The sequence below is a fragment of the Hylobates moloch genome, unplaced genomic scaffold (genome assembly GCF_009828535.3).
Source record: "Hylobates moloch isolate HMO894 unplaced genomic scaffold, HMol_V3 SCAFFOLD_9, whole genome shotgun sequence".
Lineage (NCBI taxonomy): Eukaryota > Metazoa > Chordata > Mammalia > Primates > Hylobatidae > Hylobates > Hylobates moloch.
Window position 1 is genome coordinate 123,839,857 of NW_026652284.1, and position 26,998 is coordinate 123,866,854.

Here is a 26,998-nt window from a genome sequence, read left to right on the forward strand (position 1 = left end):
GAGGAGTCTGCACAAGTGCTGGGAACGGGCGGCAGCGCGCGCGCCCCCCTGCGCTTCGCTGCCAGTGGTGTCGCCGGTGGGGCGGGGCCGGCGGCTGGCACGCGCCGAGTGACGCACGAGGCGGCCAGCGCGCAGGCGCGGGGCGGGGCCGGGCCAGGCTGGGTCAGCGCGCGTGCGCCCGCCAAGCTGCGGGACAAAGGGGAGGGACCCGCGCGGCCCCGCCCCCGAGTGCCCCGCCCCGAGCGGCTGGGCGTGTGGCTCCCGCGGCCCCGGTGCCCCCGCCGCCGCCATGTACCCCGCGGGCCCCCCGGCCGGCCCAGTCCCGCGCCGCGGCCGCCATCCCCTGCCCGGGCCCCCCGCGCCTGCCCCAGCCCCCGTGCCCCCTGCACGGCCGCCGCCCCCCGCGCCCGGGCCGCGGCCCCGCGTGGCCGTGAAGATGGCCTTCCGCAAGGCCTACTCCATCAAGGACAAGCTGCAGGCCATCGAGCGCGTCAAGGGCGGCGAGCGGCAGGCCAGTGTGTGCCGCGACTTCGGCGTGCCCGGCGGGACGCTGCGCGGCTGGCTCAAGGACGAGCCCAAGCTGCGCTGGTTCCTGGAGCAGCTGGGCGGTGAGGTGGGCACTCAGCGCAAGAAGATGCGGCTGGCCAACGAGGAGGAGATCGACCGCGCCGTCTACGCCTGGTTCCTGGCGCTGCGCCAGCACGGGGTGCCGCTGTCTGGCCCGCTCATCCAGGCGCAGGCCGAGGCCTTCGCGCGCCAGATCTACGGGCCCGAGTGCACCTTCAAAGCCAGCCACGGCTGGTTCTGGCGTTGGCAGAAGCGCCACGGCATCTCCAGCCAGCGCTTCTACGGCGAGGCCGGGCCCCCAGCCCCGGGCCCCGCGCCCGGCCCGCCCGTCAAGGAGGAGCCCGCGCTGCCCTCCGGCGGCGGCCCCCTGCCCGACCGCGCCCCGGCCCCGCCGCCCCCCGCCGAGGGCGGCTACGGCGATGAGCAGATCTACAACGCCAACGTCACCGGCCTCTACTGGAAGCTGCTTCCGGAGCAGGCTGCGCCCCCGGGCGCAGGGGACCCCGGGGCGGGGGGTTGTGGCCGGCGCTGGCGGGGCGACCGCGTAACGGTGCTGCTGGCCGCCAACCTGACCGGCAGCCACAAGCTGAAGCCGCTGGTCATCGGGCGGCTGCCGGACCCGCCCAGCCTGCGCCACCACAACCAGGACAAGTTCCCGGCCTCCTACCGCTACAGCCCCGACGCCTGGCTCAGCCGCCCGCTGCTGCGGGGCTGGTTCTTTGAGGAATTTGTCCCAGGCGTCAAACGCTATCTGCGCCGAAGCTGCCTGCAGCAGAAGGCCGTGCTGCTGGTGGCCCACCCGCCCTGCCCAAGCCCAGCTGCCAGTATGCCCGCCCTGGAGGACAGCGAGGATGCCCCCGTGCGGTGCAGGCCGGAGCCCCTCGGCCCCCCGGAGGAGCTGCAGACGCCGGATGGCGCTGTGCGGGTGCTGTTCCTGTCCAAAGGCAGCAGCCGGGCACACATCCCCGCACCGCTGGAGCAGGGCGTGGTGGCCGCCTTCAAGCAGCTGTACAAGCGCGAGCTGCTGCGGCTGGCTGTGTCCTGCGCCAGCGGCTCCCCGCTGGACTTCATGCGCAGCTTCATGCTCAAGGACATGCTCTACCTGGCCGGCCTCTCCTGGGACCTGGTGCAGGCGGGCAGCATTGAGCGCTGCTGGCTGCTGGGCCTGCGGGCCGCCTTCGAGCCCCGGCCGGGCGAGGACAATGCTGGGCAGCCGGCCCAGGCCGAGGAAGCCGCCGAGCACAGCAGGGTGCTCAGCGACCTCACTCACCTGGCAGCTCTGGCCTACAAGTGCCTGGCTCCCGAGGAGGTTGCGGAGTGGCTACACCTGGACGATGATGGGGGTCCGCCCGAGGGCTGCAGGGAGGAGGTGGGCCCAGCCCTGCCCCCTGCAGCCCCTCCGGCCCCAGCCAGCCTGCCCTCTGCCATTGGGGGCGGAGAGGAGGAGGAGGAGGCCACCGAGTATGGAGGGGCCTCGGTGCCGACTGCCGGGGAGGCCGTGCGGGGGCTAGAGACAGCTCTGCGGTGGCTGGAGAGCCAGGACCCCAGAGAGGTGGGGCCACTGAGGCTGGTGCAGTTGCGCTCACTCATCAGCATGGCCCGGAGGCTGGGGGGCATCGGGCATACCCCAGCAGGCCCCTATGACGGTGTGTGACCAGGCCAGCCCAGTGACCTTTCTCCTGCTGCACTTGGAGGGAGGGGACACACAGTCTCCCATCTCTCCTCCCCTCCCCCTGGGGTGGCCCACCCCATGGGTACAGGGGCTTCCAGGAATCCAAATCCAGCATGGCTTGGAGGAGCTCTGTTGGTGAGAGGTCGCCCTGCCTCACTGGCACCCTGGGGGCACAGCTGGAAGAGAGGCCCGGCCCATGCTCCTCTCAGGGCAGGCACATATGCGGGGCATACAAGGCACAGCGCCTGTTCGAACAGGTGGCTGTGTTCCCTTTCTATCCCCCGTGGGGTCGGGCCTCTGCCCCTGCACCAGTCACACGCACTGGACGAGGGCCGACACTCCTGTCTGCTACCGAGCCCTGGTGCTATGTGGCCCTGGAGCCACAGCGCAATCATCTCAGTGGCAAAGCACACCACTTGGTTCTATTTTTTTTAACACATTAAATCTGTTTTTAAAGATACTCTTCAGAGGGGCGGTGAGAACAGGTGCCGGGTGGGCTGGTCTTGGGCCGCCCTGCGGTTTCTCTGGAGGTCAGAGGCCCCAGGTACTGGAGCATCACTGTGGAGTGGGGAGGGGTGGAGCCCAGTATTTGGGGCTTCCTTAGGTTCTGGGTGCAGCAGGGAGGTGTAGAGTTCCGTTTCCTTGGATTTTTAGTTTTCCCTAAGAAAACTGGTCTGAACAGATCTCTTATTCCTTGGGATTGGCAGCTGCCTGGATTTGGGCCCTGGTGACTTGGCCAGTGGCAGGAGAGTTTCCCCTGCTTCATCAGCCACAGACCATTTTGTCCAGTCCCAGGGCCCGGAGCCACCTGACTTACCTGGAAGCAGGCCCTGGCACTGACAGCCCTCGGGGCAATATGCAGTGCCACCCTCTGTGGGCTCTTCTCCCCGCCCTCAGACTTTTCTGCCTCTCCTGGGACTGCCAAGGATGTGGCTGACAAGCTGCTCCTGGGAGGCCTAGTTTGAAAGGAGGAAAGGGCCCCAGGGCTTGTCCAACGCTGGTTCTGTTCTGCTCTGGCCAGGTCTAGACCTAGAGTCCTTCTGGTTGGACTGGGCCGGGGATGCCCATGCCTTCCCGGGTAGGGTGGGAACTGCCTTTGCAGAGATGCTGCCCGAGCTGGTGTGAGGGGCAGGGAGCTGGCCTGCTTGCCTCCAGGTGGTGGCCCCTCATCCCCACCTGCCCCCAGTGTCCTCCTGGCAGAGGGAACCTTGAAAACCCGGAGTTGTGGAGTGCAGGGGTAGGCTGGAGGCCTGCACAGGGAAGGGAAGGGCTGTGCACCAGCTTGGCAGTGGGGCAGCTGGAGGGAGTGTCCCCCAAAAGTGACTTTTATACAGGTCCAGGAACAAACAGTTCCCTGGAACTGCCCCCAAGTGAAGAAGTATATACATACATATGTATATATCTATATCTCAAAATCTGAGCGCTCAGGGAGGGTGTGGAAAATGTGGGAAGAAGAAAGACTCCCTGAGCAGAGCTCAGGGCAGCAGCTCCAGGCACACCTGCTGAGCCCATCAGGCCACCACCACCTGCAGGAAGAGCCTCCGGCCTGAACTGCTGGGGATGGGCTGCAGAAAGCCTGAGAAATTTGGGCCAGCACCTTCCCAGGGGCCCAGGCCCCAAGGCAGGGAAACCACCTCTGCTCTGCGAGGCCCGCCTCCAGGGCTCTGAGGAAGAGCTGACTTCGTGGCCGCGGTGCCAGTGAGGGCTGCACAGCCGGGCCTTGTCCACGGTCTGGGCACCCCTGGCGCTGCCCTTCAGCCCAGCTACTCATTGCCGCTGCGTCTTTGGTGAGGCTTTCATCTCCAGCCTTTCTTCCCATCTCAGCCCTTTTGTTGGCCGGGGTCCCAGGAGCCTGGCATTGGTGCTGGCAGGCCCACTCCTCTCATCAGGGTGGCTGTGGCCTGTCCCCCAGTCCCTGGATGGTCACTTTCTATAAGCAAGGCAGCACTAATTTTTGCTGTAAGAAAAAAGAGGCCGGGCACGGTGGCTCACACCTGTCATCCCAGCACTTCGGGAGGCTGAGGCGGGTGGATCACCTGAGGTCGGGAGTTCCAGACCAGCCTGGCCAACATGGTGAAAACCCCGTCTCTACTAAAAATACAAAAATTAGCTGGGCGTGGTGGCAGGTGCCTGTAACCCCAGCTACTCAGGAGGCTGAGGCATAAGAAATGCCTGAAGCCAGAAGGCAGAGATTGCAGTGAGCTGAGATCACACCACTGCACTCCAGCCTGCGCGACAGAGCGAGACTCTGTCTCAAAAAAAAAAAAAAAAAAAAAAAGGCAGGTGCAAGCTGGTGGGGACATTAGGAGCCTGTCAAGAGTGGGTCTGCCTGCTGGCATTTACTAGACGGGGAATACCCCCTAAAGAGGGCTTAAAAAGCATCTTCTCCCTAGCATGGGGTGTGCTGGCACACGGTGCTGTACGACAGAGGCTTGGCCGCTGGGCCCTGCTGTTGAGAAGGCTGCTCTGCCCATGCTGGCCCTGTGGGCAGTGCCAGCCATGGATCCCTGAGACCCTGGGCTGGAACCTGGGGCCCCGTCCCAGCCCTACCTGCAGCTCACTAACCCTCTCTGGGTTCTGCTCAGTGTCTGAAGTGATGGAAAGACCCCAGGGTTGGTGGCTGTAGTGGACCCCGGAGGTGGTGGAACCCTTTGGGAGGCTAAGTGTTCTTTCCCAAAGCTGCGCGGGTGCCGTTGCCTGCCAGGCCCTGGCTGTGGTGACAGACGCAGGCCGGGGTGAGGCTGCATCTGCTTCCTCTAACAGCCATGGCTGCCTGCAGGGCCTGGCGTCTTGCTCTGGCAGATTCTGCACATTCCCTGCAGGCACAGGGGTGGGCAGGGGTGCCTGTGGCCTCTGAGGTGCAGCCAGCTGTCCTCAGCTCAGATGGCCGCCAAGAGGCCCCAGCTCCTGTTCACTGCACTTCAGTTGGTGACCCCTGTGTCCGCATCATTGTCAGAGTTCTTGGGCTTGGGGGGTGCTGGAGAAGGGAAGGTGCTGAGGAGGGAAAGATGAGTGCAGGTTTTGTTGAAACCACCCGACCCGCGTTTTCAGAGGGATGAGGCCACTGCCTTGGCCCAGGGACCTGCAGGCTTGGGGGACCCCCTGGATGTCCACTGAGCTGAGGATGAAACATCACAATGTGGTAGGAAAGGAAGGGGAGCACCCCCAGACTGGGGGGTGGTCCTGCACAGACCCCAACCCCTTAGCTACCTAGTTGAGACACCCATGGGGAGCAGCCCCCACAGCATGTCAGAGTCCCTGGGCTTGCGGGGTCTTGCTCTGTTGAGGGCCCTTCCTCTAACTGGCGAGCTTGTTTACAGCTGAGCTTGCCTGGTCAGATGGGCCCAGTGGCTTTATCTAATAAAGGCTGGACATGTCCACTTCATGAGCATCCCTGTTTTGAAGTCTTATTGTTAAACTCTCGATCCAATGGTTGGATCAGGAATACCCCCTAGATTAACAGCTGGGGCACAGCGCATAGAAGTGGAACATTGGTTAAAGAAGATACCGTAATCATATCCATCGCTTTCTATCTTGAAGAACAGTTTTTGCCTGGCAGTAGAAGGCACAGGGGAGGCCTGGCTGACCACGACGCTCCCTGCCGTGCCCTGAGAACCTGAGCCTGTGTCTTTGTCATAGGCCTCACCAGCTGGCCCAGGAGTGGCTGGCTTGGGCTCTCCACCTCCCGAGCTAAGCTCACCTAGTGCCCAGGGCTTGTCAGAGGTCCCAGGGGTAGACAGGTGTTGGTTCAAAGTCAGTGATTTCTCCTTGCAAATGGGCTCAGTGTGAATGCAGGTGGCTGTCAGAAGGGCTGTCCACCTTCAGGGGGCTGCATGCACCAGACCCCAGGCTCCAGACCTGCCCAGGCTTGGCACACAGTCCCCTGGGGTGACAGCGTGCAGGGGAAACTGCAATTCCATGCCCTACAAAGCCCCCAGGTGATGTGGAGGCCTGTAGCAGGCATGGGGAGACCTCTGCTGTCCACAGTGCCTGCACCTCCATCGCCCGACACCTGTCCTTGACCAAGGTTCCAGGCCTCAACTTATGGGGCAGGCATTGGACCTTTTTTTTTTTCCCCAAGAGAGTCTTGCTGTCACCCAGGCTGGAGTGCAGTGGCATGATCTTGGCTCTCTGCAACCTCCCGCCTCCTGGATTCAAGCCATTCTCCTGCCTTAGTCTCCCAAGTAGCTGGGATTACAGGCATGCGCCACCACATCCAGCTAATTTTGTATTTTTAGTAGAGATGGAGTTTCTCCGTGTTGGTCAGGTTGGTCTCGAGCTCCTGACCTTGTGATCTGCCCGCCTCGGGCTCCCAAAGTGCTGGGATTACAGACGTAAGCCACTGGGCCCAGCCCAGAACTTGGTTTTATCCACCTCTGGTGAAACATGAGCTCACTTGGTGCTCTCCAGCCTCTTTATTCCCATCTCCTTAGGCTGACCCTGAAAAGTGCCAGGGCCAGGCTTGGACCAAGCAGTGGACTGAGTCAGCCTGCCCTGGGAACCGGCGGGGGAGGGAGCTTACGGACGGGCTAGGTTCGGGGGAGTAGGAGAGAGCAGGTGGAGGGCAGCAGTCTGTGGCCGCAGAGGCAGCTGAGCATGAGAGATGGAGCGTGCTGCTGTCCTGCAGGTGCCCTTAGCCCTGTTTTGCACTGGGGGATTGATCTGCCCAGGCACACAGGGAGATGCCACAGCAGGACCCGCTGCCCAGCCTCGCTGAGGGCATGCTCCCACCTCACCTCCAGAGGCTGCTGGGTGGAAGCCGAGAGCTGCAGCAGTTGGGGCCAGCGTGGGACTGGAGGCCCAGGTGAATCTTGTAGGGCAGGGGACGGAGCTGAGGCTGTCTGGCCTGGGCCCTCCCAACCCAAAGGCCCTAGAACCCTAGCCTTCAATCCTGGGGGTTTGCTTCTCCCCTAAGTCCTGGCTTTCCTGACCTGCTGTCCGTTAGGGACAGGTGGAGGGGCCAAGTCTTGCTGTCAGAGGCCAGTGTGGTGGTGCCAGAGCCACAGGGCCTTCCAGGACCCCTGACCTAGGCGAGGGGCAGGAGGGCCCAGAGCCACCTGGCCACTTGCCAGGAGCTTAGGATAGGAAGGAAAGAGGCAGCCTGTATCTAAACTAAAGCCAGGGGTCTGCATTTGTCCTGGCTGGCCAGGGCCACCCTCCCAGACCTCAAGCTGCCCCACCTACCACTGCCCACCTGGTGCCACCCCAGCACTGCTGCAGACCTGGCCCAGCAGTTCCTCCTTAGCAGGGGATGAGCACGCCCACCACAGCCACCCTCTTCTCCAGGCTGCAGGGCAGGCTCCAGCTCCCCATGGGGGCCCCACTACAGCAGGCCAGGGACCCTGGCTTTACTGCAGGGGAGAGGGTCTCTTGTGCAGACCCCACATGGCTCGTGCCCCCTAGAGCTGAGATGAGGCAGCTGGCCTGGCTGTAGCTGCATGGAGCCACCTGGAAGGCCAAAGGCAAGCCCCGGCTCCAAACCAGGCATTGGGCCAGCCGTGCCTGTTACCGTAAGTTCTGTTCATGGCCTTGACCAACAGCCCAACCATGCGGGCAACTGACCAAGACACCATCTCTTGGGCCCCTCAGAACCAATTGTCACAGCGAGGCGGGCTCACTGCAGCAAGGGGCAGAGCCACCACCACGGTGCCTTCTGCTCACTGGGGAGGGAGGAGTGTCCCCACTGGTCGGGGCTCCCCCGCCTGCTGGAACCTCTCAAGTCCTGCCCCCTGCATTTCCCTGTGCAGGGGGAGAAGGAGTGGTAGGAGACCCTCACGCAGGAGGGAGGGAGCCGCAGTCCTCAGGGGAAGGGGCACAGGGAGAGGCAGGGGCACAAAGGCAGGAAAGGATGGCCAGAGCCCAGCCTACTTTCTGCTGAGCTCCTTGGCCCGGCAGGTGGCTGCCTCCACGGCGCTCATGGTGGCTGCTCGCAGCCCGCCCTGCTCCAGGGCGTGCAGCCCGTAGATGGTGGTGCCACCCGGGGTGCACACGTCTGAGCGCAGCTGGGCTGGGTGTTGGCCCTCGTGCAGCAGCATCTTGGCCGTCCCCTGAGGAGAGCGTTAGGGCCTGGTGACTGGGGGAGGTGGCGTGGTCCCCACTGTGCGGCCTGCCCTCGTCGCATCCCCCAACCTTGGCCCCAGCTTCTCGAGCCTGCTGTTTCCCTGCTCACTGGAAGTGGTACAGGCTTGGGCCTTCCCGATGTTCCCCAGGGGACACCCTCACTCACAAGCAGGGTCTGGGCAGCAATGCGGTGGGCCAGGCTGCTGGGCATGCCCATCTTGACGGCTCCTTCGGCCAGGGCCTCGGAGAATGCACACACCTGTAGCAACGGCATGGTGGTGGGGGGGATAGGTGTCAAAGTCTGGGGGCTCAGGACCTTCAGGAACAAGGCCCAGAGCAGTAGCCATGGATGGCCAGAACCAAGGCCTGAGCCCAAGGGTCTGCAAAGGGGCTGGCCTCAAAGATCCCCAAGGCGGTGAAGTCCCGGGGACAAGCAGAGCTCCCAGCGGGCCTGGGGACCGACCATGCCGGCCTCAAGGTTGGACTCTGAGGGCAGAGACTGTCGGACGGACTTGGGTGGGCCCCTCCTTGCCGAGGGTGGGGTGGGGGATGGACGAGGCAATACTCACGAAGGCCACGCCACTGCCACTGAGGCCAGTGTGGATGTCGACGTAGGCTTCAGGCACCTCCTCACACCGCCCACAGGCCTCAAGCAGATGCTGCAGGAGCTTGGTCTCGCTGCTCCCCACGTGGCGGCCCCGCGCCATCACTATGGCCCCTTCCTGGACCACACAGGGCAGGTTGGGCAAGACCCGCAGCACCCGTGTGTTTGGGGGCAGCAGCTGGCCAGAGAGAGGTCAGAATCAGGGAGTCTATAGGACTGGGCCTTGCTGGGCAGGCCCCAGCAGGGGCCTCAGGAAAGGTCCACATCCGCTCGCGGTGGGCTCCAGCGTCTGCCTCCCAGGTACAGCACCAGGAGGGAACCCTAAACCCAGCCACTTGATCCAGGTGGGCCAGTCGACCACCTCTCAGGCTCTCTGGGGGGCTGCCTGCCACCCAAGCCTGGCCAGCAGAGCCTATACTGGGACCAAGGCCTTAGCCCAAGGGACACTCACCTCCTCCAGGGTGCTCAGAGACACCCCAGCAGCCACGGACACCAAGATGTGTTCAGTGGTGACCACAGGAGCCACCTCTGCCAGGACAGCTGGCAGGACATGGGGCTTGGTGGCAAAGATGACGAGCAGGCAGCTCTGCAGCACCTCCTGGTTGGAGTGTGTGGTCCGGCAACCCAGAGCCTGCGCCAGGGACACCAGGACCAAGCCTCAGGGGCTGTGTGAGCGGCGCACCCTCTCCACCACAGCCCTTCCTGCTGGATGCCACACATTCCCATGGTCCCAGGGCCTCTCCCATTGCAAGTGTCTAGACTACCCCGACTTCTCCAGTGCCCAAGACTCACCCAGACTAGCCCTACTCCTCACAGGCCGTCCTGATGTCAGCGCCTCCCCAAGTCCTGAGCCCTCCATTCCCAGTGAATGTCCGTGACCACCACCCAGCATGCAAACACACACATGCACATGCACGCACTCACGAGCACGCATTCATATACACACATGCAGACACATGCACTCACGAGCATACATACACACGTACACATGCATGCACTCATGAGCACACACGTGCACACACATACACACATGCACTCACGAGCACACACATGCACACACACCCACTCATGAGCATGCACTCATGTGTACACGCACACACTCATACACGTGCACATTAACTCATATACACATCTGCACACGCACACGCACGAGCACATACGTGCACACGCATGCACTCACGGCCACACACGTGCACATGCATGCACTCATGAGCATGCATTCATACACACACATGCACTGACATGCACACACCACACATCCACACGCACGCACGTGCAAACGCACTTATGAGCACGCACTCACATATACACGTGCACACACATAGCCTCACATATACACACGTGCATATGCACGCACTCACGAGCATGCACTCACACCCACGCATACACACACACAAACACTTTGCTTTGGCCCTCCTCAACCTTACTTTCCTCCTGGCCTCTAATCTCCCTTTCCCCAGCCCAGACCAGCCAGTCTGCAAACTTCAGCTAAATAAACCACCCATCCCTGGCTCTGGTAAGTGTCTTAGTGGGACAGGAGCCAAGAGCTATCCTGGGCTCCTGAGGGTATGAAGAACCTGCGCTCTATGCTCACTTGGAAGTGACACAGGTTCCTGTCTGTTGGTGCACTCGCCAGTATGTGCTGAGCTTCCACTTTTCCTGGAAAGAAAGGAAAAGGAAGAGGGGTTGGTGAGGGGGTCGGATAGGATGGCAGTGAGAGGAGAGGGAGGAGCTCACTTGGCCTCTCAGGCTCAGCCACGCCTGGCCCATCCTGGGCCTCCTCCTGGCCTCAGGAACCCAAAGCGGGATGCACCATTCACTGGGCCCAGGCAATCGGATCCATTGATTCTACTTGGCAGTCAACGCCCCTGACTGCTGCTGGGTATGGAGGCCAGGAGCTTACCTCGTTGGTGAGGACACAGATCCCTGGGGCCTCTGCCTCTAGAGAAGGGGAGGCTGCCTGGAGCAGAAGAGGCAGTACCTCTGGAGGAACACCAGGCCTTGGGGGAGTGTGGTGGGTACAAAGGCAGTTGATTGGCTACGGAAGGCCCAATCGGGGCCCAGGTTCTTCGGGAGGGAGAGTCGGTGTTGGAATGTCCAAGAAGAGGCTAAATGCCTACTTGGTAGAAATTATCTGCTTTTGTCGCGTACAGGGGTGGAGAAATTGGCTTAGATTTTTGTAAGGTCGAACAGGAAGACAGAAGTGTACACCACAACCTGAACACAGCAGTTAATCACGACAGTGGCAGCCACACACACCAGTACTAGGCTCAACACTAGACATTTATGTCTCATTTAACCTGTACAGCTCTGGGAGGCATGTGGTACTGCCGGGTTTCACAGGTAAAACTCCTGAGACTCATAGTAAGATATTTCTCGATTGATCTTGACTTTTCTGGTCCCTGAAGTATGGCTGAAGGCAGAGAGCCAAGAGTCACCCAGCTCTCCCTATCCACAACCTGCAGAGAGGCTTCTAAATGCCTGGAGGAGTATATGCTCGCATAAATATCCCGGGTATAAAGCAGTGTGTGTCAACAGGGGATGATTTTGCCTGTCTCCTCCCCCCACCCAGGGGACATTCGGCAGTGTCTGGAGGCATTTTTGGCTGTCACAACGTGGGGGTGCTACTGGCACAGGATGGATGGTCTGGCCCAGGTGTCCCTAGAGCCAAGGTGTCTGGGGGAGAAGCCCTGCTGCTCCCCAAGAGTGGGGCTGGCGCGCAAAGAGAAAATCAGAGGCTGGAAGAGGTGACCCTGGCCAACGCCACGCGGCCAGGAAGCCGGCCAAGGAAGCGGCACCTAGCCACGTGTAACTCAAATCTTCCCGCAGCCACGTCAAAAAAGTAAGAGGAAACAGGCGTGGCCCCGGCTGCGCCCAGCGGAGGGGAGACCCGGGTGGCTGGGCCCGCGCCCCCGGCCCCACTCTCGCCACAGGACACCTCCCACGGAGCTGCTCCCACGCCAGACCGCAGGCCCAGCCCCGCGCCGCCCCACCTGCTCTGATGAGGCCCTGCGCGATGGCCCCCGCCATGCGGCCCGCGCCCACGAAGCCCACGCGCCGCGGAGCCGGCCCCGCAGCCGCCATCTTGTTGCTCCGGACGCCGCTGCGCTCACCGCCCATCCACAGGCCGCGCCCCGCCCACAGATCTAGGCCCCTCCCCCCACCCGCCCTCCAATAGGACACTCCTCCCCGTCCCCGCCCTCGCCGATTGGTTACTGGGACCGCACGCTCCGGCCGGCTTTTTGTCCGCACGCTACAGATTCGCAAGGCGCGGGGACCCCGCCTCTCGCTGCTTATTGGCCCGAAAAGGCTATGCCGCCCCTCACTGCTCATTGGCTGAGAGAAACCGGGGCGGGGCCAGCGGGGGCGGGGGCGGCGGGGTACTCGCGCTCGGAGAGGCCGGAGGAGCGGGGAGGGGTCGCGGTCGCGCGTGCGAGGAGCAGATCTTGGTTTTCCGGAGGGGAGGGGTAGTGAAGCGGGTTGCGGGGCTGGTCCAGAGCGTGCGGTCACTGAGGCCCCGCCGACCACAGATGGTGGAGCTGCAGGGAAGAATGAGGGGCGGAGGCCCAGGTCACCGAGAGCAGGCCGGGGCCAGGAGCCTGAGACCGACAGGGAGGGGACAGTCGGGGAGGGGGGGTACTCGTCGTTTTAAATGACAGAAGGAAAATAAGGCTTGAAGATCTGAGTGCGGTTTTGTTTTCATCATCCAATCTAAAGCTGCATGTTATATATGTTATTTTCTGCTGAAGCCTTTGACATTTTGTTTTTTTTTTTGAGACGGAGTCTCGCTCTGTCGCCCAGGCTGGAGTGCAGTGGCGCGATCTCGGCTCACTGCAAGCTCCGCCTCCTGGGTTCACGCCATTCTCCTGCCTCAGCCTCCCCAGTAGCTGGGCCTACAGGCGCCCGCCACCACGCCCGGCTAATTTTTTTGTATTTTTAGTAGAGACGGGGTCTCACCGTGTTAGCCAGGATGGTCTCAATCTCCTGACCTCGTGATCCGCCCTCCTCGGCCTCCCAAAGTGCTGGGATTACAGGCGTGAGCCACCGCGCCCGGCCAAGCCGTTGACATTTTCTAAGCTCTTCAGTAATGAAATCCTCTCATTGATTCAACATTTACTGTGCAGCTGCATGCAGCCCTGGGCCCTGCTCTGGGCCTGGGCAAGACCACCCCACAGCAGCAGACAGGACAGGCTGGACCCCACCCTGCAGCCCTGCTTGGTGGCAGTGTAGACAGACTACAGTCAGCACACACGCGGGACAGTGTGTCAAGGCTCTGAAGCAAATGACATGGAGAGGGATAGAAAGCCACCAGGAGGCTGCTTCGGCCACCACAGCCAAGAAACGTGGGTGGTGAACACTTTGCACTAGCACACAGTGTCAGCAGCTGTCTCTCCTGCCACCTCGGATCCTCCCAGCCCCTTCCCACACAGACTCCCTGGATTTTCTCCCAGGCCCCCTGGGCCAGTGATGGCTCGGGACCAAGGCTGTGGGGAGGTGAGGGGCCGGAGGCATCCAGTGCCATGCCATCATACATAAGGACAAAGCTCATCATAAACAAGTGGACTGAGGTGAGGTGAAGGAGGGTTGTTGGCTGACTGCCCAGGGCCACAGTGGGTAAAAGAAAGCCCAGGGGCCCAGCCCCGTTCAGCTTCTCCATCCCATGCCGGGCCGGGCTTCTGAGCATCAGTTGGGAGCCCTCAGCTGACCTAGACAGCCAGCCAGCCATGGCTGGGTGTCCAGGGCACCTCTCTGCTCTTGGCTGGGCTTCTTCCCACTGTTTGTCACCTGGCGGATCCAAGCGGCCACACAGGCGCCACCCTCTCCAGGAGGCCTTTCCTGAACCCCCACATGGGCAGAGCCTTTATCCACAAAGGGCTGGTGCCAGGGGATACACTGTGAACGAGGCCTACCCACTTCCTGGAGCTCCAGGTCCTGGGGTGTCGGCGTGAGGGGTAGGGGTGGAGGCGGGGCTCCCAGAAGTGTCCAAATAATCCCAGTAGGGCAGGGATGCTCTCAGAGGCGCTGTGAAGGTGCCATCAGGGAAGGTGTTTTGGAGGCTGGGCCACCTCAGCTGAGGCCTAAAAGGTGGGGAGGCCTTGACCCAAGAGGGGGCCAGTCTCAGGGGAGGCCTGGAGGATACCTTGGCTTGCTAGACACAAAGGGGCAGTGACAGATGAGGTGAACGGTTGGCTGGGTGCAAGACACACAGGTCTAGACTCAGTGCTGGGACAGGGAGGACACACCACTGCTGCCCAAGTGAACAAAGAAGTGAAGCAGCAGCAGGCCCTACCTGCAGCCAGAAGGCATCGTGTGCGTGAAGATGGCACAGGGCGCCCAGGAGAGGGACCCTGAGAAGAGGCGGGCCCAGAGTTGGGCCAGGAGCCAGGGAGGGTGTCTGAGTCCTGAGCGTGGTGGACCAGAGGGTTCTGGCCTAGGGACTCCCTCTGTGTGAGGCGCTGAGAAAGGGGGCGACGGGCAAGTTGGGGCCTGGAGCCCAGTGCTCCTGGTCCATACCCCAGCGCCACCCTGCCTGGCTGAGGCACTGGCCTGGGAACCATTCTGGACTTTGCTGTCTCCCCTCTGAGAATGGCGAGCAGGGGAGCAATGATACCCCCCGCCTCTGGTGGCTGGAGCTGACCTGTCCAGCAGGCACCTGTCCCTCTCCATGGGACGAGGCCAGGTGGGGACCCACACCCAAGCCTAAGAGCCGCAGAGAGGAGGGGCCAGGCCAGGGGAAGCCCGAGCCACCCAATCATCAGCCTCCCCTCAGATCCATCCATGGGCCCAGCTCGACTGTCTCACTAGACGTTTCTGGCCCACTAGACCAGCTTCCCCAGAGCCCTCAGGCTGAGGCAGGGAGGCCCGGGTGAGCTTAAGTTACTCAGGCCTGCAGGTGGCCACATGTGGAGGGGCTGGGACTGGCCCTGCCCTGAACATCCTTGTCCAGCTGACAGTCCACACCAGTCTCATTGCTGCCTGCCCACATGTGCCTTCCCATCTCCAGCCTCTGTGGCCTTTCCACCCCGGGAGTCGCCAGCTCTTGGGGGCTGAACAGCAAGCCAGGGGGATAGTGGGTCCCGGGACTGGCCAGGCTAGGGGGCAGTGCCTGGGTGTAGGGGACGGCTCAGCACAGAGCTGCCAAGGCCAGGACTGTGAAAACGCACTTTATTGGCTCCCAGGGAGTGGGACGCAGGATCAGAGTGGACACGCACAGGGCCGGGGGCTGGTGTGGGGAGCAAAGCACCAGGCCTGCCCGGGCCCTGGTTTCCCTGAGGACTGACGTGAATGAGGGCTGCAGAGTGGACAGAATGCGGGCCCAGGTTGCTGGGTGGTGCCCTCAGCTCCTGGCAGGGTTGACGGCTGGTGGCCACTGGGCTCTGCCAGCCGATGATCTGCTGGCACCTGCTCCTGCCTTCCAGCTCACTTCCGGGCCTGCTCGTAGTTGTCAGTGAACCAAGCACAGGTCTCCTTCACCGCTGCAGAGGCAGGCAGGTGAGGGCCATGGACAGGGAGGGCCAGGGCCGCATGGGAGGAAGTGGGGGGAGGAGGCCCAGGGACACGGAAGTCACCCCTCAGAGCTTTGGTGTCCCACCTCCAGGGCAGTATAGGCTCTGAGGGGGCGCCTCACCTCTGCCCTGGTAGCGAGCATGAGGGAGGGGCTGGGGCAGGCCAGCAGGTGTGGGGGCCACCAAGTGGAGGGCTGTGGGGTCGGGGCTCACCCTGCTTGAAGGGTGTGAACCGGAAGTCGGGCAGGTAGGTCCTCAGCTTGCTGTTACTGGCTGTCTTCTTAAACTGCCCATCTGACTTGGTTGTATCAAACTGGACGCTTTGTCAAGGCCACAGCTAAAGGAGCACCTCCACCCCAGCCCCCGCAGCTTGTCCTTGAACCTCTGCCATTCCCAGGGGAGCCACAGCAGAGCTCCTCCGCCTGCCAGGGTGAGCGTCCTCCCTCCACAGTGTCCCACCCACGCTGGCCCTATACCGGGAGGCCACTGAGCGCCCGCCCACAGGGCCCCCGCCCAACCCCCAGCACTGGAGCCAGAGGATACGGTGACCTCCCCATGGAAGTCCATGGCGTCCACCACCGCCTCGGCTGCCTCCTTGATGGAGACCTCATCTTCCTCGCCCACTGTGGGGAGCCACCGGCTCAGGCCTCCCCTTGCTGCCGCCCGACTGCCCGTGAATATTCCCGCTCCCACCCCTCAGCCAGCCTCCCAGGACAGCCTTGGATCCTGTCCCACCATGGAGGAAGGGGGCTGAGGGCTGAGGTACCCACCCGAGAGGATGATGGGCTCCACTTCATTGTACTCCCGCAGGACCCAGATAAAGAGCTGGGCCAGGTCCTAGAGGTCAGACAGGCAGGGTCAGAGACCATGGGTATAGCCACAGGTCCCCTCTCCCAAACGCCCCTGCCAGGGACTCCATACTGCTGTTCTTGTTCAGTGGGGGCTCGGCCTGGGGACCAGGGGTCCCTCCTTTCTCCCTCGGAGCTCACAGCTACACCAGTGACTCCTGGAGACAGGAGCCTATGGGGCTGCCACGAGGACCAGAGATGGCTCCTCTCGGAGCTCAGCCCAGATTCTCTCCTGGTCGGAGCCTCCCTCCTGCACTACCTCCCCGACGGCCCAGCAGGGGCAAGCCCAGGGCTCAATAGAGCAGGTCCTCTGGGGAGAGCCGCGCTTTCCTTTACGCACCAGCGAGTAGATGAATTGCCTCCGCGGCTTCCCTGTACCCCACACCGTCAGGGCCGAGCCGCTGCCTGCAGATTCGGGGAGGGAGCAGGTGTCAGAGGCACTGGGTCACCTCCTGAGCTGAGCCCGGGCACCCCATCGGGCGGACGCACTCACTCTTTGCCAGGTGCACCTTGTGGATGAGGCCAGGCAGCACGTGGCCATCCTCGATGTTGAAGTTGTCGTGGGGCCCAAAGACATTGGTGGGGATGACAGCGGTGAAGGTGCAGCCGTACTGCTGGAAGTAGGCCCTGCGGAGGCACAGCGTCTCCTGCCCTCGTCCTGGGCCCGAGATCCCACCCCAGGCTGCCGCTGGCCTCTTACTGAGGCTGGCACGAAGACCCGACCAGCCGGCCCCACCCGCCCCTGGGGGCCCTCTCCCCCACTCCTGGCTGGGCCTCAGCAGGATGGGCGTGAGGACCTGTTCTGCACGTCGATCATCCTCTTGGCATACGAGTACCCAAAATTGCTGCTGTGGGGTGGCCCATTGTGGATCTGCGGGGGCGGGAGAGGCAGAGGCCGCTACTTCCCGGCCCTGCCCACAGGCTCCCCGGCCCCGCCCACAGCCAGGCCCTGCCCCTCACCATGGTCTCATCTATGGGGTAGGTCGTCTTGTCAGGGAAGATACAGGTGGACAGGCAGGACACCACCTTGCGGGCGCCCACCTCGAAGGCCGAGTGCAGGACGTTGTCGTTGATGTGCACATTTTTCCTCTGCAGGGGTGAGGTGGGGACAGATCAGGCTCCCCAGGCCAGATCCTAGCCCTTACCTGCTCCTCCAGATGCAGAAGCGGAGACACACCCTGGCCCTTCAGCCCTGGTAGGACCCAAGCCTGCCCATCCTAACCGTTTCAGGACAAGGCACTGGACTTACAGGCACCATTGCTCTCCAGCCCCACCAAGGCTGGAGGAGGGGCTGGCTCTGCCTTCCACTATGAGGAGAACCACACCCCCAGCTCAGGGCTGGGCCCCACCCAGGAGGCTGCTGAGGTCAGGGCAGGTAGTGGAGGCTGGGAAGGAGCCCAGTTTGGCCCTGGGCTGGGCTGGGGCTCCCACTACACGAGGAACAGGGCGGTCTACTTCCCCACCCTGGAGGATCTCCCACCTGGCTCTACCTCCCAGGATCAATGGAGCCTGAGCTTGCCGGGTCCACCCCGCAAGCCCCACTTCCCGTGCATGAACTAGACACGGCATGGCTGGAGCACTGGGACTGGTCCTGGGAGAAGGGAGAGGTGGTGGCCAGGCAGCCTGCTGGGAAGGCCCAGACACCGACAAGGAGGGCTCTGGGGTGACAGGGCTCCTGGGCAGAATCTGGTCTGAGCCTCTGCTGACCCTAGTGCCTCCTACACTTAGCAAAACCAGCTAAGGCAAGGCTGCTGCCCAGAGACTGGTGGGGCCAACCCTCCGGAACACAACTAGCCGAGGCAGGGCCCTTACTTCCCCCAGACACAGGCAGCAGATGCACAGAGTGCTGTTCACACCCCTGCGCCCCGGAGTGTGTGGTGGGCCTGGCTCAAGGGAGCTGGGCCAGCACAGTCCTGGAAGCCAGAGGCTCCAGAGGCCCTGGGGACTCAGGGGGCAGGAAGCAGCTCCCAGTCCCACGTGGCCGCTGGCTCTTTTCAGCTTCCCAATGCTGCAAGTCAGCTCCACAGCTTTGTCTACTGGGCCAAGTGCCTCCAGGCCCACCTGCATGCCCTTCTGTCCACCGCACCAAGTGTCAGTGACTGGGGGTCCCTCAGGGGCTGCCCCCACCAGGCTGTGCCAAGCCCTGATCCTCAGGGACTTCCTGCGGTGGAAATGTGGGCCTGTGAGAGTGGGAAGCCCGCCAGGAAGTTCCCAGAACCTGGGATCCTGGTTTCCAGTGCTTGCTGGGGCCACCCTCACTTACCCAGAAGTCCAAATTGTACTTGATATTCCGGAACAGGCCCCCCACCATTGCAGCAAGATGGATGACGTGTGTGGGTCGGACCTTCTCAAACAGGGCGCGGGTCTGTGCTGCATCCCTGTGGGAAGCCAGGCTGTCAGGAGGCTCTGGAGGGAACCAGCACCCCAGGGTTGGGTGCCTAGTGCAGGGACTGGGTGAGACTATGGCAGGAGGGACAGTCAAAAGGGAGGGTGGCCCCAGGACCTGGCTGGTGTGAGGGTGCAGGCTTCCGGGAAGAGATGGGAGGGTGTTTGTCTAGGAACACAGCCAAGCACACCCAGGCCAGGCCAGCCAGCTGGCAGGAAGGACCCAGACACACAGCTACTGTTACACTCAGGAACAGGCCCAGCCTGGAACTCTTAGTTCTAGGGTGGGGAGGAAGGGCAGATCTGGGGATGGGCTCACTCACGTGAGATCGGCGTCTTTAGAGGAGACAAACACCCAGTCCTCTCCAGGAAGTCCAGCTCCATCTGCTACCACCTTCTGGATGGCTTTGCCTACCAGCCCAGAGCCCCCTGTCACTAGAATCCGCATGGATCCCTGGGGTTCACCCATGTCAGTTGCACCTGTAGTGTCAAATAGTGGGAGGCTGAGACCATCATGCCCCCACCCTTTGGAGCCCCACTCTTCTGTGGCAACTGGCACAGAGTGAGGCCCTCAGAGTGGGGACATAGTCCACTGGCAACCAGAAAAGACCCAGCTGGACCGAGGCACCCCCTCGTCGCAGCCCTGTTCCCCAGGGAGCGCTCAGCCTACAGCGCCACAGGAGTCCTGAGCTACCACCCAGCCCAGAGCAGCTGGTCCCAACCCACGACCCCCCACTGGGCCGAGAAAAGGTACTTTCTACTCCCCTCTGGCTGACAAGAGGGGAGGCAGACAACCTTGGGACTGGGGCTCCTGGCGCAGGTCGTTAACACGGTTCGCAGCCAAGGCCCGCATGCTAGGGACAGGCACGAGACGGTGCCTGTGCGCAGCCCACGCCCACTCGAGGCTGGCTGGTCCTGGAAAGCCCTGGCGAGCCAGATTCCTCCAGGGCAGGACAGGCGTCGGGGCGCAGCCTCCCTCAAGGATCCTATCCTGGGAACCGGAAACCTGCTCGGGCTCCCCGGCAGGGCCCCAGGGCCAGCCCTTACGGGAGGCGGCCCTGCGCAGGCATCGCGCGGCTCCCAAGCACGCGGGGAGACCTCACTGCAGCCAGACCCACTACCACAGCCCCAGGCTGCCCCCATGCCCCTCGATCCCAGACCCCCACAGCGTCCCCTGACTCTCACGGAGCATCCAGGGCCCAGGGCGCGGCTGAGTCCGGTGCCACCTCACCTGCGTCCAGCCCCACCGCCGGCGCCCCGACAGCGGCTTCCGGCCGGGTGCGCTCCGGCTACGGGAGGCGCCAGGTGGGGGCGGGGCCAGGAGGCTGGGGCGGGGCACTCTGGGAAATGGAGTCCCGGGGACGCGCAGCGTCCCGGGCACAGCTGGGACTTGGAGTCCGCGGCCGCAAAGCCGCTTGGGAAGCGCAGTCTCGTCCGCCGGCCGCGCGCGGGCGCGGCCCCGGACGAGGTCCCGGGCCGCAACCTCTTTACCAGCCGGTGCGCTGGGCCCAGGCCCTGCTTGGGGCGGCGGGAGGACATGAGACGAGGGCCGGCAGGCAGCGCCGCGCGGGCTGCCCGCGGCGTCGGAAGGAGCCTCTCAGGCGCTGGGGCCAGGCGGGCTCACGCTGCGGCGTCTCCCTCGGCTCCCCTTCCATCCCGGGGCTCCGCCCCCGAATCCGCAGACTTTGCGCCGCAGCCTCTTGGATTCCGGCCACGATGAGGAGCCCGGGTTGTCGTCCCAAGCACTTGCACTGTCACCCGCGCCCACGGGAACGCCCAGGCTCGGGCAGCAAGCAGCAAACAACCCCAGAGTTACGGCGAATCACGTTGGGTGACTGTGGGTGACAGTGGGTCACGGCAGGTTAAGAAGGATCACAGCGGATCACGGTGGGTCACGGCGAGTCAAGGAGGGTCGCGGCGGCTCACAGTGGGTCCCACGGTCGCGCTGCGAGCCGCCAGCTGCTCCTGCCCTCAGCTCAGAGCCCAGTCCTGCTGCCTGGGGCGGGAGGGGGTGGCAGCCCGGCCCTGACATCGAGAGGCCCCCGTCAACGGCTTCCATCGAAAGGCAAGCGTTTAAAAGCAGTCACGGCCATGCGCGGTGGCTCAGGCCTGTAATCCCAGCACTTTGGGAGGCCGAGGCGGGCGAATCATTTGAAGTCAGGAGTTCGAGACCAGCCTGGCAAACATGGTGAAATCCCGTATCTAATAAAAATGAAAAATTAGTCGGGGGTAGTTGCGCGCGCCTGTAATCCCAGCTACTTGGGAGGCTGAGGCAGGAGAATCGCTTCACCCCGGGAGGCGGAGGTTGCAGTGAGCCCAGATGGCGCCACCGCACCCCAGCCTGGACGACAGAGCGAGAGTCCATCTCAAATAAATAAATAAAAACAGTCACTCAGGCTGACAACGGTCAGGGAAATGTGGTCCGCCCCGCCACCTTAACATCTTGTTATGAAAGGACGTTTCATGATGCTAACGTGTAAAGACATCCGTAAGGGGATGGCTTTTATCTGACTGGAAGTTAGCAGAACATAAGAGATGACTGAAGTGAGTCGCTGCTGGGTATGTCCACCTGCTCTGGTGATGGGCAGGCAGGGTTGCTTAATAAAGATTTCACAATTTTAGGCCGGGCACGGTGGCTCACGCCTGTAATCCCAGCACTTTGGGAGGCCGAGGCAGGCGGATCACGAGGTCAGGAGATCGAGACCATCCTGGCTAACGCGGTGAGACCCTGTCTCTACTAAAAAAACAAAAACAAAAAATTAGCCGGGCGTGGTGGCCGGCGCCTGTAGTCCCAGCTACTCGGGAGGCTGAGGCAGGAGAATGGCAAGAACCCAGGAGGCGGAGCTTGCAGTGAGCCGAGTTCACGTCACTGCGCTCCAGCCTGGGCGACAGAGCGAGACTCTGTCTCAAAAAAATAAATAAATAAATAAAAAATAAAGGCTTCACAGTTTCTAAATTGTTATATATTTCTTCCATAAAAATTTAGTTTTCTTGTCTTCATTTCAGCAAAGTTACTAATTATGTTATTAAAAAGTCACATAATTTGTATTCTATTGACCATAATGTCAAACTACACAATCTTTCTTAAGTCATTGTACTTCTTTTCTGTTTTCGGAGATGCAGTCTTGCTGTGTTGCCCAGGCTGGTCTCAAATTCCTGTCCTGATCACTTGAATTCAAGCGATCCTCCTGCCTTGGCCTCGCAAACCTCTGAGATTACAGGCATGAGCCACTGCACTTGGCTTGTACTTTTCTTTTTAAAAATTGGTTCAGCCGGGTGTGATGGCTCACGCCTGTAATCCCAGCACTTTGGGAGGCCGAGGTGGGTGGATCACCTGAGGTCGGGAGTTCGAGACCAGCCTGACCAACATGGAGAAACCCCGTCTCTACTAAAAATACAAAATTAGCTGGGTGTGGTGGCGCATGCCTGCAATTCCAGCTACTCGGGAGGCTGTGGCAGGAGAATCGCTTAAACTAGGGACGCAGAGGTGACTGAGCTGAGATCGTGCCACTGCACTCCAGCCTGGGTGACAGAGCAAGACTCCGTCTCAAAAAAAAAAAAAAAAGATTCAATTTGGAGACTTTTTTCTGTTGAGGCAGTAGAAACTGAAATTATCAAAGAAATCCAAAATCTTTTTTTGTTTTTTTTTTGAGACGGAGTCTCACTGTCTCGCTCAGGCTGGAGTACAGTGGTGCGATCTCGGCTCACTGCAACCTCTGCCTCCCAGATTCAAGCAATTCTCATGCCTCAGCCTCCCGAGTAGCTGGGACTACAGGCGCGTGCCACCACGCCCGGCTAATTTTTGTATTTTTGGTAGAGACAGGGTTTCACCCTGTTAGCCAGGATGGTCTCGATCTCCTGACCTCGTGATCTGCCTGCCTCGGCCTCCCAAAGTGATGGGATTACAGGTGTGAGCCACCGTGCCTGGCTGAGGTCTCCCTATTTTGCTTAGGCTGGCCTCAAACTCCTGGACTCAAGCAGTCCTCCTGCCTTGGCCTTCCAAAGTGCTGGGATTATAGGCCTGACCCACCATGCCCAACCCAGAATTAGTTTTAAAGAGTTTATTCAAGCAAAAAGCTGGGAATAGCTACCTAAGAGACACTGACTCCAGAGAAATGGGTTCAGTGTTCCTGTATTAGTCTGCTTTCACACTGCTGATAAAGACATACCCAAGACTGGGCAATTTACAAAAGAAAGAGGTTTACTGGACTTAGTTCCATGTGGCTGGGGAGGCCTCACAATCATGATGGAAGGTGAAAGGCATGTCTCATATGGTGGCAGGCAAAAAGAGCTTGTGCAGGGAAACTCCCCTTTGTATAACCATCAGATCTTGTGGGACGTACTCACTATCACGAGAACAGCACAGCAAAGACCTGCCCCCAAGATTCAATTACCTCCCACCAGGTTCCTCCCGCAACATGTGGGAATTCCAGATGAGATCTGGGTGGGGACACAGCCAAACCATATCAGTTCCAAAGTTAAAAGTTAAGTTCTTGCTTATAGGCAGAAAACAAAGACGTTTACCTGGATTACCAAAGTTTCTATACAAGGCTGGTTTAAGAGGTACAACAAATTAATTAGTTGGTTTCAGTCTGTTTTCTTTTCCCTACAGCTTGTTTTCATTTCCTTTCTAACTTAAAACAGTATATTTAACATTCCATCTTAACACAGCTTGAGAGCCATGAAGCTTTTGTGTGAGGCAGGTAAAAGGAGGTTAATCTACAGTGAAAGACAACATTGGAGAGGCAAGGGCTCTTCCCTAGTGCCCTTCAGCCATTTACAGCCTTTTACAAAACAATGCATGTAAGAAAGAAGGCTTAATCTAAAATCAGAGAAAAAAAAGGTTATAGTTGCCTAGGTTACATACAACTGTCTGTTCACTTGACTCAGGTCCTTAAGCATTTTTTTTTTTTTTTTTTTTTTTGAGATGGAGTCTTGCTCTGTCGCCCAGGCTGGAGTGCAATGGCGTGATCACAGCTCACTGCAACCTCTGCCTCCCAGGTTCAAGCAATTCTCCTGCCTCAGCCTCCTGAGTAGCTGGGACTGGAGGCATACACCACCACACCAGGCTAATTTTTGTATTTTTAGTAGAGACAGGGTTTCACCATGTTGGCCAGCCTGGTCTTGAACCCCTGACCTCAAGTGATCCACCCCCATCAGCCTCCCAAAGTGCTGGGATTACAGGCATGAGCCACCGGGCCTCATCTCATAATCATTCTTTTAAGGCTTAAAATAATTTAGAGTTTCAACAGCTTAGATTTTGAATTATTTATTTTCACTGATAATTTATAGCGTCATTTATTGGCAAATCTCAAAAATCTCAAAAAACATAACATGGAATGAAAACGGCAGTGCTGTGGTTTGAATTATGTCAACCAAAAAGCTATATTCAAGTCCTAACCCCGAACTTACCAGTGAAGGGAATGGGGTCTTTGCAGATGTCATCAAGTTAACATGAGGTCACAAATCCAGTGACTGATACTCTTTTTTTTTTTTTTTTTTTTTTTTTTTGAGACGGAGTCTTTCTCTGTCGCCCAGGCTGGAGTGCGCTGGTGCCATCTTGGCTCACTGCAACCTCCACCTCCCAGGTTCACGCCCTTCTCCTCCCTCAGCTTCCCAAGTAGCTGGGACTATAGCTGCCTGCCACCACGCCCAGCTAATTTTTTGTAGTTCTAGTAGAGACGGGGTTTCACTGTAGCCAGGATGGTCTTGATCTCCTGACCTCGTGATCCGCCTGCCTTGGCCTCCCAAAGTGCTGGGATTACAGGCGTGAGCCACTGCGCCCAGTGATGTGATCTTGGCTCAGTGCAACCTCTACCTCCCGGGTTCAAGCAGTTCTCCTGCCTCAGCCTCCAGTGTAGCTGGGATTACAGGCGCATGCTGTCACGCCTGGCTAACTTTTTGTATTTTAGTAGAGATGGAGTTTCACCATGTTGCCCAGGCTGGTCTCAAACTCCTGAGCTCAGGCAATCTGCCTGCCTCGGCCTCCCAAAGTGCTGGGATTACAGGCATGCGCCACCATGCCCGGCTAATTTTTTTGTATTTTTAGTAGAGACGGGGTTTCTCCATGTTTGTCAGGCTGGTCTTGAACTCCCTACCTCAGGTGATCCACCCGCCTCGGCCTCCCAAAGTGCTGGGATTACAGGCGTGAGCCACCGTGCCTGGCCCGATATTCTTATAAAGAGAGGAAATCTGGACACAGGGAGAAGACGGCTCCGTGATGATAGAGGCAGCTATTGGAGAGGTGCCGCTACAGCCAGAGAGTGCCAAGGATTGCCGGCCATCATCAGAATCAGGAAGAGGCAGCAAAGATTCCTCTCTAGAGCCTTTGGAGGGAGCACAGTGCTACTGACACCCTGATTCTGAACGTTTAGCTTCCAGAACTACAAGACAATAACCTTGCGTTGTTTTGTGGCAATTAGCTGAGGCAGCCCCACGAGGTGTCTGCAGGCCTGCGTACACATGCTGCCTGTGCCGATGAGTGCCCTGACGGGGAGGGAGAACTTCCCCTCCACCCTCTGAGCATTTGATACCTGAGCGTGTGAATCAATTGACCACAGGCAGATGAACAGGAGAAAAGGTGGACAAATATCTTACACGCACAGAGCCATCCCAGGAAAGAAAAGTAAATATCTACACTAAACCCAGGGAGATCTAGAAACTCTGACACTCTCAGCACAGGGGAGATGCAGGGGGATGTAGGCAACTTCAGGAGAATCGATGTATTACATGATATTTTTTGTATTTTTAAATTTTAATTTAATTAATTTTTTTTTTTTTTTGATGGAGTCTTGCTCTGTGGCCCAGGCTGGAGTGCAGTGGCACCATCTCGGCTCACTGCAACCTCTGCCTCCTGGGTTCAGGAAATTCTCCTGCCCCAGCTTCCCAAGTAGCTGGGATTACAGGCGCCTGGCACCATGCCCAGCTAATTTTTGTATTTTTAGTAGAGACAAGGCTTCGCCATGTTGGCCAGGCTCAAACTCCTGACCTCAAGTGATCTGCCTGCCTCGGCCTCCTAAAGTGCTGGGATTACAGGTGTGAGCCACCGTGCCCAGTCCCTCTGTTTTTTTTTACTCCAAAGGTAAACCATTTTAAATGATTTCTTATTAATATTTCCAATAATCTTTCTCTTTTTTTTTTTTGAGACGGAGTCTCGCTCTGTCTCCCAGGCTGGAGTGCATTGGCGCGATCTCGGCTCACTGCAAGCTCCGCCTCCCAGGTCCACGCCATTCTCCTGCCTCAGCCTCCCAAGTAGCTGGGACTACAGGCACCCAGCACCACGTCCCGCTATTTTTTTCTATTTTTTAGTAGAGACGAGGTTTCACCGTGTTAGCCAGGATGGTCTCGATCTCCTGACCTTGTGATCCACCCACCTCGGCCTCCCAAAGTGCTGGGATTACAGGCGTGAGCCACCGCGCCAAGCCCCCAATAATCTTTCTGTAAAGAGAAAACCAATTTTTATCTTTGCGTCAGTATACTACTAATACTAAAGTTAATTTTTTTTTTTTTTTGAGACAGAGTCTTACTCTGTCACTCAAGCTGGAGTGCAGTGGCATGATCTCGGCTCACTGCAACCTCCACCTCCTGGGTTCAAGTGATTCTCCTGCCTCAGCCTCCCGAGTAGCTGAGATTACATGTGCCTGCCTCAATGCCTGGCTAATTTTTGTATTTTTAGTAGAGACAAGGTTTCACCATGTCGGCCAGGCTGGTCTTGAACTCCTGACCTCAGGTGATGTGCCCGCCTTGGCCTCCCAAATTGCTGGGATTACAGGTGTGAGCTATCATGCCCAGCCCCTAAAGTTAATCTTAATATAACTTTATAAACATATCTATCCGATTTCAATTTTTACCACAGAAGATAAGATTTCCAAAAACATTTTATAACCTTTTACAACTTTCTATTAAAGAGCAGATCAGCAGATCAATGATCCAGGAAAACTCTGTTATTCTAAGACAGGGGCCCAGACTCTGGCTCTGCATCTGTGTACTTTGTATATTAATGCTCAATTTTTAGTAAAACTAAATAATCCCCTTCTAATTTTAGCCAACTTGATCACACACAATGTTTTCTTTTCTTTTAATTTTTTTTGAGATGGAGTCTCACTCTGTTGCCAGGCTGGAGTGCAGTGGCACGATCTCAGCTCACTGTAATCTCCGCCTCTCAGGTTCAAGCGATTCTCGTCTCAGCCTCCCAAGTAGCCGGGATTACAGGGCGCATCACCATGCCCGGCTAATTTTTGTATTTTTAGTAGATATGGGGTTTCACCCATGTTGGCCTCTTATTTGTTTTGAGACAAAGTCTCACTCTGTTGCCCAGACTGGAGTACAGTGGCATGAATGTGGCTCACTGCAGCCT

General features: G+C 59.4%; 3 protein-coding genes across 6 annotated transcripts; 1 reads left to right on the forward strand and 2 right to left on the reverse strand.

The window, feature by feature from the left end:
- Positions 1-45: 45 nt before the first annotated feature.
- On the forward strand, positions 46-2,699 carry TIGD5 (tigger transposable element derived 5). The gene has a single exon (XM_032760652.2). The coding sequence runs from the start codon at positions 290-292 to the stop codon at positions 2,219-2,221; it is 1,932 nt and encodes a 643-aa protein (XP_032616543.1). The 5' UTR covers positions 46-289; the 3' UTR covers positions 2,222-2,699.
- A 2,869-nt stretch (positions 2,700-5,568) lies between these two features.
- PYCR3 (pyrroline-5-carboxylate reductase 3) lies at positions 5,569-12,034 on the reverse strand. 2 transcript variants are annotated; one of them, XM_032760654.2, is made up of 6 exons: positions 11,897-12,034; positions 10,498-10,562; positions 9,355-9,534; positions 8,869-9,021; positions 8,466-8,558; positions 5,569-8,286 (listed from the first exon to the last, which is right to left on the reverse strand). In XM_032760654.2, the coding sequence occupies exons 1-6, from the start codon at positions 12,021-12,023 to the stop codon at positions 8,104-8,106; spliced, it is 801 nt and encodes a 266-aa protein (XP_032616545.1). In that variant the 5' UTR covers positions 12,024-12,034; the 3' UTR covers positions 5,569-8,103. The 2 variants fall into 2 exon arrangements, with proteins under 2 accessions (XP_032616545.1, XP_032616544.1); XM_032760653.2 differs by having other exon boundaries at positions 5,570-8,286; positions 8,869-9,081.
- A 3,017-nt stretch (positions 12,035-15,051) lies between these two features.
- On the reverse strand, positions 15,052-19,974 carry GFUS (GDP-L-fucose synthase). Of its 3 annotated transcripts, none has more exons than XM_032760657.2 (11): positions 19,874-19,974; positions 18,966-19,122; positions 18,521-18,635; positions 17,218-17,346; positions 17,055-17,128; positions 16,751-16,884; positions 16,598-16,662; positions 16,180-16,246; positions 15,953-16,032; positions 15,623-15,722; positions 15,052-15,379 (listed from the first exon to the last, which is right to left on the reverse strand). In XM_032760657.2, exons 2-11 carry the CDS (start codon positions 19,109-19,111, stop codon positions 15,324-15,326), a joined length of 966 nt encoding a protein of 321 aa, XP_032616548.1. In that variant the 5' UTR covers positions 19,112-19,122; positions 19,874-19,974; the 3' UTR covers positions 15,052-15,323. The 3 variants fall into 3 exon arrangements, with proteins under 3 accessions (XP_032616548.1, XP_032616547.1, XP_058300459.1); XM_032760656.2 differs by having other exon boundaries at positions 19,828-19,950; XM_058444476.1 differs by lacking the exon at positions 19,874-19,974 and adding an exon at positions 19,438-19,655.
- Positions 19,975-26,998: the final 7,024 nt, after the last annotated feature.

Bases quoted from the DNA above. Each gene is read 5' to 3' on its own strand.
- TIGD5 (XM_032760652.2), top strand. From the start codon at position 290: ATGTACCCCGCGGGCCCCCCGGCCGGCCCAGTCCCGCGCCGCGGCCGC.
- PYCR3 (XM_032760653.2), bottom strand. From the start codon at position 12,023: ATGGGCGGTGAGCGCAGCGGCGTCCGGAGCAACAAGATGGCGGCTGCG. The intron at 10,563-11,896 runs GTGGGGCGGCGC...CTTTCTTTCCAG, and splicing joins GCAGGGCCTCATCAGAGCAG to GAAAAGTGGAAGCTCAGCAC. The intron at 8,559-8,868 runs GTGAGTATTGCC...CCGTTGCTACAG, and splicing joins GTGGCAGTGGCGTGGCCTTC to GTGTGTGCATTCTCCGAGGC.
- GFUS (XM_058444476.1), bottom strand. From the start codon at position 19,495: ATGCGGGCCTTGGCTGCGAACCGTGTTAACGACCTGCGCCAGGAGCCC. The intron at 16,663-16,750 runs GTGAGTGCGTCC...CCGAATCTGCAG, and splicing joins CAAGGTGCACCTGGCAAAGA to GCAGCGGCTCGGCCCTGACG. The intron at 16,247-16,597 runs GTGCGTAAAGGA...TCTGACCTCTAG, and splicing joins GGCAATTCATCTACTCGCTG to GACCTGGCCCAGCTCTTTAT.